A 12,123-nucleotide genomic window follows, 5' to 3' on the forward strand; every position below is an offset into this window, starting at 1 on the left:
GTAGTTGATCAATCTGAGGTTGTGGATTTACAGTAGTCCCCCTCTTAACTGCAGTTTTGCTTTCCACAGTGCTAATTACCTGAGGTCAACTGCGGTTAAAAAATATTAAATGGAAAATTCCAGAAATAAACAATTCATAAGCTTTAAATTGTGCAGCTGTTCTGAGTAACATGATGAAATCTTGTGCCATCCTGCTCAGTACTTCCCAGGATGTGAATCATCCCTTTCTCTAGATACCCACACTGTATACAACACCCAGCCATTAATGTAGGAAAAACATAGTCTATACAGGAATATATATAGGGTTCAGTACTATCCATGGTTTCAGGCATCCACTGGGGATGTTGGAACATATCCCCTCTGAATAAGGGGAGACTACTGTACTGAACTTAAAAATGTAGCCCTGCTTCCTACACATTATATAAAACACTTTTTGATCCACTAAATGGGTGTTCCCTGAAAATTTTATGTGTTGCCAGTCTTGATGTAGTATCAATATAAACAGTGAGATTATGTCACCACATTGTTTATACTCAAATATAAAAAGTAAGCAGAGTTAACGAAGCACAGTCTTTTGTACTTTGTATACATGTATATGTAAACATATATGATGTAAGAATTTTGAAAGTAGAGTTTTTAGGACTAATCTTAAGGAAAAAAAGTTAGCTTTCTGTGGATCAATGTAATTCTGACTAAACACAAGCTTTTAAAAATTAACTTCAGAGTATTAAAAAATTAATAAAATGAGCGTACGGTTAGTAACTATTCGGTCCTTTGTTTTTACATCTATATCCTTGGTAGACATTAATTAATGACTTGGATAAAAGCACGGGGCGGTATCGAGATGAAGTGAGTCTCAAGACTGCCATCATGTCCTTCATCAATGCAGTGCTAAGCCAAGGCGCAGGAGTGGTAAGAGCCTTCTGTACCACAATTTAAAACATATATTATTAAAGAATAATCTTTAAAAAAAGATTACCAACTGTGTAGTCTAAAGAGCTTAAAAATGTATTCCATCACCCTTTTGCTTTCAGGAAAGTTTGGACTTTAGACTTCATCTTCGCTATGAATTTCTGATGTTGGGAATTCAACCTGTAATAGATAAATTAAGGGAACATGAAAATTCAACATTAGATAGGTAAGTCACACTATTATGAGATAGTTCATGTGTTTTCCTTGTGTATAGTGCCAGTCTATGAACTACTTGTGACCTAAGGAACTTGTACCAAAATGTTAGACCAGGTAATGATGTTTTTATAGTAAGACTTTCTCGAAGAAAGAAGCAGCACTTGTGTAGAGAACTTAGTGTAGGTTTTGGCATTAGGCTTGAATCCATATCCCAGTCCTGCCGCTTACCTGCTGTGTGTTCTGGTCAAGTTACTCAATTTTTCTGAACCTCACTGGGTTTTTTGGGGTTTTTTTGGTTTTTTTTTTTTGCGGTACGCGGGCCTCTCACTGTTGTGGCCTCTCCCGTTGCGGAGCACAGGCTCCGGACGTGCAGGCTCAGCGGCCATGGCTCACGGGCCCAGCCGCTCCGCGGCATGTGGGATCTTCCCGGACCGGGGCACGAACCCGCGTCCCCTGCATCGGCAGGCGGACTCTCAACCACTGCGCCACCGGGGAAGCCCCCTTACTGTTTTTATATGTAAAGAAATAGTGACGATGATGATAACACTATTCTGCAGAACTGTTATGAAAGCTGACTATAAAACATGTGGAATCACATGGCACCTTTGATAGACATTCTATGAATGTTAATTTCCACTTTCCTGTTCATTTGCTCTTGTCTGCAGTCATTTTACGATTTCTAACATATCCTACCAGCTTTCAAATCTTTCCTTCTACCACGCTTCTCCCTCATTCACACACTCCACCATGCTTTTTTCCTTGATAGTCTATGAACATGTCAAAATACACTTGCCTCAGGGCCTTTGCGCATGCTATTTCCTCAGCATTAAAAGATCTTCTCACAGATGTCCAAATCGCTTTTTCCCTTTTTCCCATGCAGAGACCTTTTCCAGCCACTGTGTTCATATTCTTCACCTCACCTCACCTCCCATCATTCTCTACCCCCTTTATGCTGTTGGATTTGTCTTCACAGAACTTATCATTCCCCAGTCAATAATAGGGGCTCAATAAGTATTTGAATGAATAAGTGAAAGGCATGAACATTTCTTTTGTAATCTTTAATTCAGTGGTCAGTCAAGTTAGTTATATGGGCTTGTTTTTCCATAAAGAGATTCCATGAGTAGAATCTGGATTTGATAAACTTTCATGAATTGTCTTCTATGTGCTGCGCATCCTAGGCTTTCAGATTTGTCTCTTGTAGTGATCTCATTTCAGTCAGATGATGTCTTTTTTCCTTAGAACATAGTTAAGAGAAGGCATTCAAATTTTGTTGTCGTACTTCTTTTAGAGATATCTCTGAAATTTTAGGAAAGGCCTTAGTATTTATGTCCTGATTCCTATGTGCCTGTGTTTGTAGGATGTTCAACTTTTAATAGCTTTTCTTTAATTGTCTTTCAGGCATTTAGATTTTTTTGAAATGCTCCGAAATGAAGATGAACTAGAATTTGCCAAAAGATTTGAACTGGTACATGTGCTTACAATTATTCTAATTTGACTCAGCAGCTCACAAATGTCCCTGTTGTAATGTGTGTCATAGAGATGACATGTAACCTAAGAGCAAAGTCAGATTTCTGTTTTGCTATCCAAGTGGCAGGATTAGCTTCTATTTGCCTTGTAATTGCTTACCTTACCTTGCAGGAATTGAAGAACTTGGATGTTTGACTTAGATTTCTTTTTCATATGAAACAGGTTCACATAGACACAAAAAGTGCTACTCAGATGTTTGAGCTGACCAGGAAGAGGCTGACCCACAGTGAAGCTTACCCTCACTTCATGTCCATCCTGCACCACTGCCTCCAAATGCCTTGTGAGTGTGTTTGTGACTTAACGCATGTGTTTGTGAGTGTTTGGACATCATCCAAAGGGCTCTGTCTTCTGAACAGTGTGGCTTAGGTTGGGTGCACACCAGGGATTCCAAACCTTAGTTTTGTGACAGCCCAGTGTGTCTCTGCACAGCTTAAGGGGTGTTGTGAAGTTCTCAAGATGAAATGAATTATAACTCGCTTTGATTTTAAAAATAAATATATGCCTTACAACACATTTAGAAGGGGGCAGCAAGTGCCTCTCAGTCACGTAAATGATCATCGTGTGTCAGAATTCCAGAAACGTTGGGAAGGGTTGTAAACATCTGTCTGGTTTTGTGGCTCTGGCGGGTGACCTCTGTTGAAAAATATTCGTTCAAGTTTTGAAACCAGTTGAAGTATCTCCACTGTTCTTTTCTTTTTTAGACAAGAGAAGTGGCAACACCGTTCAGTACTGGCTACTCCTAGATAGAATTATACAGCAAATAGTTATTCAGAATGACAAAGGTCAGGACCCTGACTCCACGCCCTTGGAAAACTTTAATATTAAAAATGTCGTACGGATGTAAGTTTCTTCTTATTTTGCTACCCTTGAGATAATAGCACCAGTATAAGACATTTGTATTATCCTACTTCAAAATAGCAGCTGGGAGAACTGAAATGTTCTAGAGGTCAGATACGAGTTCCTATATGTATACATGTAATATATATATATATATATGTGTATGTAACATCTGGGTTTAAAATGGGTTTCAAGCATGCTGAGGACTTTCTCTGCATTAAACAGTTTTTCTACCTAGAGCGCAAGCATTTAACAGTGGGCCTTTTACGCTTTTTGTAATGAATGCTCCTTTAACTATCATACAGGTTGGTTAATGAAAATGAAGTTAAGCAGTGGAAAGAACAAGCAGAAAAAATGAGAAAAGGTAAATGATGAGGTCCTGACAAGAGAAGAGGTCATGTTACTGGTTATTGGACAACTCTCCTTACTGTATATTTTAGAAATTTGCATTGATGCTTCTCATTGACTTTGGTGTATAAACAGCCTTTCCCCTCCCCCATGCTTTCAGGGCATTTTGCCTGGTTTTTCTTGAATCAGACTATCTTAGTTGTCATGTTGGTTCCCAAATATTTTATCATTTCATTATAATCATTTTTTGAAGCATTCACTGTTCAATGTTCACTAATTCAAATTTTCTAAACCACCGTTCATTTTTGGAAGCATTTTTGAAGCATTTACTGTTCAATATTCATTCATTCAGATTTTCTTAACTACCGTTCATCCCAGCCTTCCCCATAACTGCTCTTTAAAGCACACTAGATTTTAAGAACTATAATCAGGGACACCAGGGATTACCCAGAATTTTGAAAGAGAAGCAGAGGCAACTTGGTTCCAGCATCCCATTTCTCCACGTGACCTTAATTTGGCACCAGTTATAAAAGAGAAATCATGCAGAAAATCACTGACCATTAGAGATGTACATGTTGTGAAACATTAACAGACCAGCCATTGGTGAGTATCTCAGTATGTCTTTGATATCAACTCTCAGCATCAAATGACTTGGGGGGGGCGGTCATTTGTGCCTGTCACCATGCCAAACCACTCACAGAATAAGTATAACTCTTCCCCTCCTTCAAAATATTAGCAAATTAAAGTTGGACCCTTTGAGAAAACAGTCATACTCCCGGCCACTACTCTTTCACTATGCTGGTTAACTGACTTCCTTTTCCCTGTCCAAGTGACTCATTCACAGCCAGTGACATACAGTAGCACTCACCATAGTATTCAGTGTGTTGAAAATATGGTCCAAGAGATGCTGAAGCATTTCCTTTCCTCTCATCACGTTTTGTCCATTGAGCAGAAAAGCAGGCTCACCACTGATATCGGAAAATACCGAATATGAAGTTCTGTTATATTGTGGGTTCCTCGTATGAATTCAGATAGGTCTCAGATAAGTGAGGTTGCACATACATTTTTATAAATTAATTCCAGAAACTGCTATAGAAAGAATAGAGACGCTGACAACAAGTTAGGGTAAAGAGAGAATTATACCCGAGAAGATGGTCAATGAGTGGTACTTTAGGGATATACTCTAGAGCATGGAGACTCAGATGTGCAAGTTGAAGAGAGTACTTACTTAGGACATAAGCTTTGGAGTCATTTCAGTCCTTCATGCAGTGGGTATGTACTGAATGGCTGCATGGGGCAGGCACGGTGCTGGGCTCTGGGTCTGGGTCTCAGCTCTGCCCCTGACTGACTGTGTGGGTAGGCTAAGTCATGTCCTTTACCCCTCCAGTCTTTGCCTCTGCAAAGTGAAGATTAACATCTAACTCACAGGGTTGTTGTGAAGAGTAAATGACAAATATTAGGACTTTAGCATAGTACCTGGCATTTATTAGCTGCCTAGTAAATGGTAGAAAGTTTTGTAGCATTTAGGCAGTCGAGGGGTACAAGAGGAAATGGCCGAGATCAGCTGGAGGAATAGGATGGTTTAAAGTGAGGTCATGCATAGAGTGCAAAAAAGGAGATATTGTCAGTAAAATTCATTCTTCTCTGGAAGTGTCAAGTAGCAAAGTTCTATTAAATAGGGTACCTGTTGATGAATTTCTCAGAGGGTGGAGGCTGTGAGGAGACAGGAAGTACTATGGACCTGAAAGGTGGAGAATATCTGGGGAGAATTCTCTGTAGTGCCGGATACCCAGTAAGTACTGAATAAAAGCTTAGCAAATGGAGAACGATTTGTGGAGATAATCCTTTAGGCTGGAGCTTCCCATACCGGGCACTTTATCAGAATCCTCTAAGGAGCATTTGAAAACCACAGGTTCCTAAGCCCTGCCCCTGATCTATAGAACAGACTCCCTGGAATGTGGTCTGTGAGTCCTGAAATGTCAAAATCTCTCAGGTGGTTCTGAGGCTTGGCCAGATTTGTCAAGGGCTAATGACCGATAATAGGAAGTCAGGTCTTACATTGTCAAAGAGGAATGAAACAGAGATAGAAGAAGGAAAGTGGGATGCAGTGGGGTAGTTTTTAGATGTTGCTGAAGAAGTCAGGGAAGCATCCACAGAGTGGTAGAAGCGGGTTGATGGTTATCCTAACTCCAAGGCTGGTAAGCTCCAAGCCTGGTAAAATCCAAGGATTTTAGTGACTTGAACCCTTCTCTGCAAACTCTGATTTTAGAGAACTAAGAAGAGAGAAAGTAAAAGACAGAGAAAGCAAGAATTTAAATGTTATCAAATTCAGAAATAGAGACCAGCTCTGTATAGCTCTGCCCCAGTAGGTTCTGTCTCTAGTAGGTTTATTGGTATAAAAAGACTAGGGATGGGGGCCAAGTATTTGAAATGAAAATCTGCAGGCTAAACTTCATTAGTCCTCTTTTCCAAAGAGTATTACTCCTGTAAGTGCTAGAGTCAGGAGGTGTGTTGGCAACATAAGTAAGCATTATGCTAAATGGGATGCCTTGTTCCGTTATAGCGGGATTGGGGGGGTGAGTGCAACTACAGCTGAGAGCTAATATTTTTCTCCGCGTATTATCGTGATTCTCATGCTCAGCAGGTACTACTTAACTTAAAACCCTTAAGGTGTTTAATGATGAGATAATAACATCTGCTTTCACAAGTTTTAAGAATTGTTTGCCAGCGCATAAAACACTTCAAGTCCAAGGGGCCCTCTGAGGGCAGTGGGAGCAATGACTCCACACTGGGACAAACCCTGGGTCCGGCAGCAGCACTTCCTCCCAGGGCAGGATCCTCCCTTTCAGCCCCTCTGCTAGTGGGACCTGAGCCAGCAAACCCAGCTAATGAACACTGGACTTGTCTAGTTCTCATTTCTAACTTGTGAAAAGAGGCCCTGTTAATAGTCATTTTCCCTAGTGTGACTAAAGGGCCATTTCTAGGACAGGATTCTAAATTAAATACCAAGCAGGCGCCATTCACCTCCACAAATAGTTGCTCACGCCTGTGTTCCATCTTTGGAACTGGGACCGGAGGGCCTCTTCAGCCTTTTACAGAATGTAGTTGATAAAGTTGTTCAACTGAGGCCCCCTCCAAGCACGAGCACCATTGAGCCCATGAGTTGCTCCCTTTGATGGAGAAGAGGAATGATTTTATAAATCATAATAAAGAGCCTCACAATCACCCTCAATCGATCTTCTGTTTAGAGAAAATGCTTCAGCTTTGAAGAGTTCACCGTTTTCATGTCCAGTTGTTTTCATGTATAGAGCACAATGAGTTACAACAGAAACTGGAAAAGAAAGAGCGAGAATGCGATGCCAAGGCCCAGGAGAAGGAAGAGATGATGCAGACCTTGAATAAAATGAAAGAGAAACTTGAAAAGGAGACCACTGAGCACAAGCAAGTGAAGCAGCAGGTGGCGGACCTCACGGCCCAGCTCCACGAGCTCAGCAGGGTGAGCTCACGGGCCCCAGGCTGGGTCTCCCATTGCCGGGCAGCTGCTGAGGCCTCCTTATCCCGGAGCCCCCATCCTTAAGTAGACAGCTCTGCTGGGGGCAATAGAGCCTGAACCGTCTCCTGACCCATCACGGTGGTTGTGCAACCTGCTCCCTCTGCATACCGTGCACGTTAGCAGAGGTGGTCGGAGGTGTGCATTTGTTCTCCAATACAGATACTCTCACAAGAGCAAGGAAATCACATTAGCTTCTTAACATGAAAACTGATTTCATGAAAACCAAACTGGAGGATGGTACCAGAAGTGAGAGACACGTGAGCCCTTTGCAAACGAGCCCTAGAGTGTCACACACGAGGCCGCTCAACTTACTGCGCCTTTAAGCCCACATTCTCAGATGTGTGAATTTCTCCATAATACACACGTTAGGCAAAGTTTCAGACCCTAAAAATCATCCAGTGAATTTACTTCTTCTGTTCATCTCCTCTTTTCCTATTTTTATTTTTCAGAGGGCCGTCTGCGCTTCACTCCCCGGTGGAGCATCGCCTGGAGCCCCCGGGGGGCCCTTTCCTTCCTCTGTGCCCGGACCCCTCCTCCCTCCCCCCCCACCCCCGCCTCTGCCTGGTGGAGCGCTTCCTCCTCCACCCCCTCCCCTCCCCCCAGGGGGCCCTCCCCCTCCCCCAGGGCCTCCTCCCTTGGGGGGAGTCATGCCACCTCCTGGTGCCCCCCTGGGTCTGGCACTCAAGAAGAAGAACATTCCTCAGCCCACAAACGCCCTGAAATCCTTCAACTGGTCTAAGCTGCCTGAGGTGAGCCATTTGTTCCGACTTTCCCTCTAGCGGATAGCACTAGCAGTGCACTGTGTTGTCTCTGATCGGGCCACCCTGGCTGTCCAGTGATTTCATTTCCTGGTGTGGATTCAGGATCCTCACTAGCTCAGATATTCAAGTGATAAAGCTTCTGAAACAAGGGACCCGATTTCTGAAGCCAGCTCATTCTGAGCATCGGTAGAGTGAAAAATTTGGGATAGCAGCACTTTGTAAAAAAAATAACTACATCTATTCTTTTTGTGTCTAACTATAAACCCCAGCGCTTCTTAACTTGATGTTTGCAGAACAAACTGGAAGGAACAGTGTGGACCGAAATTGATGATACAAAAGTCTTCAAAGTTCTAGATCTTGAAGACCTAGAAAGAACTTTCTCTGCTTACCAAAGACAGCAGGTAAGAGCATGTACCCTCCAGATGCTAAAATAATTAAGGAGTCATGTCCTTGTGTATGATCCCTGGCCATCTGCCGTAACCATGATATGTTAGGCATCTTAATTCTAGGCTGTTTGGTCTAGCCTATTATGTTCCTGCAAATAGCATGGTGTGTGGGTCTGCATGTGTGTTCAGGTTCCTGTCCGTTTATGTGTGTGTGTGTGTGTGTGTGTGTGTGTGTGTGCGCGCGCACGCATGTGTGTGTACGTGTTGAAGGTATACAAGCTCCTTGTCAGGGAGCTTCATGCTCTGGTGTCTTTCCACAACACCGTCTCCGTTGGTGGAAGGAGCTCTGTGTCTTATTGTCACTTGTGCTTAGTCAAAGGGGCCACCAGGGGAAAATAGTAGGAGAGTTACCTAACTTGTAGTGTCACCCCACAGTGTTTGTTTCTGAAGCTATTTTAGTTATAATATTTATATCTCAAATGGTTATTATCAGAAGTGGGCTGCTTATTTGAAATAAATGGAACCTTTTGAAGTATGGGGGTTGGTAAATGACTATAAGTTGGCAGCTAGATAGAACCTAGAAAGAAGTTTCTGCTCTGTCCTGAACATGACCGACTCAGAAGTGGGGCTGTGAAGGCTGAGCAAGTGTGAGGATGGCAGTGGAACAAATAGGACCCGAGGAGCTTCTGAAAAGTGAGCAACATGGTAGTATGAGAACATGCAGTTTGATTTGGTGCTTACTAACCTGGCCAAGTAGTCAGCGTCACTTAGTGAGCTTGGTCACATCTGTGCGGTACCTCTCACCCCCTCGAGAGGGCATCTTAGTAGAATTCACAGCAAAGTGGCTTGGTACACAGAGTCTCAGAAGTACAAGCAAGAGGTGGATTGAGGTCTTCAACAGTCAATCGGAAGTCTGGGAGGGAAAAAGTGAGTCTCAGAGTGTAAGGAGAAAAGTTCAAAGGGTGACTGAGGGAGAGAAATGATGAGAGCAGAGGGTGTCTTAAGGAACAGGAACAGGCAGATGCCAGGCATCTGCGTAGGGGCTTTCCTTGGGTTTTGCTGGGAGGCCGTTAACTCCCGTGTGAATCATTCCCAGGGTGGAGCACCCTCAGACAAGCAGCAGACTTCCTAGTCTGCTTAGGCTTGGCTTGGTTCCCAAGAAAGAGTGTCTCAGAACAGAACTGCCAAGCACCAAGGGAGAAGATGGACTGAGGCTGGGGAGAAAAAACAGCTGAGGGTTTTCTTTTTCAAAATGGCCTTTGATGCAACTAAAATTGAAAAGAAAAAGTAGTACATCTTTTAGCCAGAATATTTTCCCTTAAGTGAGAGAATATCTCTCTGCAGTGCCCTTAATGCTATTTTAATAAAGTACAGAAATGCAGGTGGTTGCCTGCCATGGCAGAATGACTGTAAGATAGGAGCACTCAGCTGGGACCCCTCCCAAAAGTATGACAGCAAACTTGTACAATATCATAAATGCCAAATAAAGGAAAATGAAGAAAAAGGAGATAGGACGTTGTCCAGTTGAAAGCAAGATACCTTATCTTTCAGGGGACAAACAAAAGATGTGTTGAGAGCTCTTGTATGGCAGGTACTTGGACCAGATTCATTCCTGAATGGCCACAACAGGCCTCCTCTCTCTCCCGTCCCACGATAGTTTCCTCTGGGCCTTAACATGAAGTAGGACATTAGGACATAGCCAGTTTCCTGGTAGATTCAAATAATCTTCTGACCTAATTACACGTCCTGCTGATTTCCTACTTCAGTTTCAGTCACTAATACTGGTCCATTCTAGTTGCCTAAGATGAAGGTTTGGGGACTTAGAGAAGTAAATAAAAGGAAGAGAAAAACAGCAGTTATTCCAAATGATGCTATTCAAGTCTGAGCTCTTGGGTTACATTTATTATGAAGGCAGATGGTTGAAAGACCCAAGTTTACAAGACTCATAATTAACTGGCTTTCAGCAGAAGGTGTAGAAGGATGCTGCCAAAATGCTCTGGGACGAATATGTGGACAGTTCTCAAGAGCTCCAGGAGACAGGGTTGCAGAAAGCCTAGCAATTGGGTAATTGTCTCCTAGCAACCAGTTGCTGTTTAAATAATCAGTAGTCATGCCAGTCAGGATAAACCAGAACATTTCGGTTGCACTTAACACTGTGTAGTAGACTGGTTAAGTAGAATCATTTGTGACATTTGCAGTAGTACTTCCCGGAGAAAAATTTCAGCACACCCACTCAGCTTGACTCAAGTAGGTCTCCCCTCTTGGTGTAAGAACATGAGCTGAGAATTTCTAAACCATAAAGGTGTTTCCCAAATGAAGGTAATTTGAGCCATTCCACTGAATTTATTGAATGTTGAGAGGCAGAAAATCGAAAGATGAAGACAGACTAGTAGGAACACACAGGATAGACTAAAGGAAACGGGGTGCCTGTCATTGTGTCCCCATGTCTCATAACTAATGGCAACGTCAAGACCTATGCATTTTCATTTTAGTCTTGGCAATGCTCTATATAATTATTGTTACACTTGAATTGCTCTCTTTTCTACTCCCAAATGAATACCAGGAACCCTTTTTTTCAATGATTTCTCCTCTTTCTTCCCTCCAGAGTTATAAAACGCTGGTCAAACTCTCTGGATTTCAGCCAGTTGTGTGGCCAAGTAAATTTCTCAGAGAGACAAAGAACCCATGAATACCATTGTCTGTGTGTATGCAACAGGAACACTACACAGAGTAAGATTTTGAAAAAAATTTCAAGCTTCAGATTAGTATAATTTAGGTGAACACTGATTAATGACATGTAGGAGAGATTTGATATAAGTAAATGTACACACACACACACAAGATGTGCCCTGTTGATATGAGAAATATTGAATCATTAAAAACAACAGATATTTTTATTGTCTGCTTTGCATATAAAGTATGTCAAAGGACACAAATGTGTTAAACTATTGCACACGTCTGTAATGCAGCTTATACTATAAAAGCAGAGATGAGGAAAATCTGTAAATAACCAGAATATAGACTAAAAGATGATAACCAATATTAAGTATCCATTACATTTTTGGTGCTGAATATAATATATACAGCCCCAATCTCATCAACCCTAATTTTTAGTTCTCAAGGAACTGATACTTATTTGTTCATTTAATCTTCACACCAACTCTTTGAGGTGAGTATTATTCCTATGTCACAGATAATAAAAATATGGCTCAGTATGTATTCAGTGTCCAGACAGGTGTACAAGTGGCATAATTCTCAGTTTCACTTTGTTCTTCTTGATGGCTTTATTGATTATGAAGGTTAGACTTTGTAAAGGATTTTCTTTAACTCCAGTTTTAAGAACAAGAGCATTTCTGTTCAGGATTCTTTTTTTTTTTCCAGTGTGGATATCAAAGGTGTGAGCCGATTATGTAAGCTTATGTGCCGCACGAAATGGGATTTAATAGCATACAGTTACTCCCCTGCTCACATTACAGAAGTTCATTTGAAAGTCAATGTCTTGAATCTCAGAACCTCTCTTCCTCATTGAAACTGTACTATACATGATCTCTAGGCCAGCCACAAGAGACTTATTTTAATACAT

General features: G+C 41.9%; 1 protein-coding gene across 2 annotated transcripts in view; it reads left to right on the top strand.

The window, feature by feature from the left end:
• The window catches only part of DAAM1 (dishevelled associated activator of morphogenesis 1), a 180,242-nt gene that overhangs the window by 118,651 nt on the left and 49,468 nt on the right, over nucleotides 1-12,123 (top strand). For both annotated transcript variants that reach the window (XM_032623414.1, XM_032623415.1), the window contains exons 7-15: nucleotides 802-912; nucleotides 1,035-1,138; nucleotides 2,527-2,593; nucleotides 2,818-2,935; nucleotides 3,357-3,495; nucleotides 3,798-3,856; nucleotides 7,149-7,336; nucleotides 7,843-8,142; nucleotides 8,448-8,555. In XM_032623414.1, coding sequence (XP_032479305.1) covers nucleotides 802-912; nucleotides 1,035-1,138; nucleotides 2,527-2,593; nucleotides 2,818-2,935; nucleotides 3,357-3,495; nucleotides 3,798-3,856; nucleotides 7,149-7,336; nucleotides 7,843-8,142; nucleotides 8,448-8,555 — 1,194 coding nt within the window. The remainder of the gene's footprint in view (nucleotides 1-801; nucleotides 913-1,034; nucleotides 1,139-2,526; nucleotides 2,594-2,817; nucleotides 2,936-3,356; nucleotides 3,496-3,797; nucleotides 3,857-7,148; nucleotides 7,337-7,842; nucleotides 8,143-8,447; nucleotides 8,556-12,123) is intronic.

This window comes from Phocoena sinus, chromosome 2 (assembly GCF_008692025.1).
Source record: "Phocoena sinus isolate mPhoSin1 chromosome 2, mPhoSin1.pri, whole genome shotgun sequence".
Taxonomy (NCBI): domain Eukaryota; kingdom Metazoa; phylum Chordata; class Mammalia; order Artiodactyla; family Phocoenidae; genus Phocoena; species Phocoena sinus.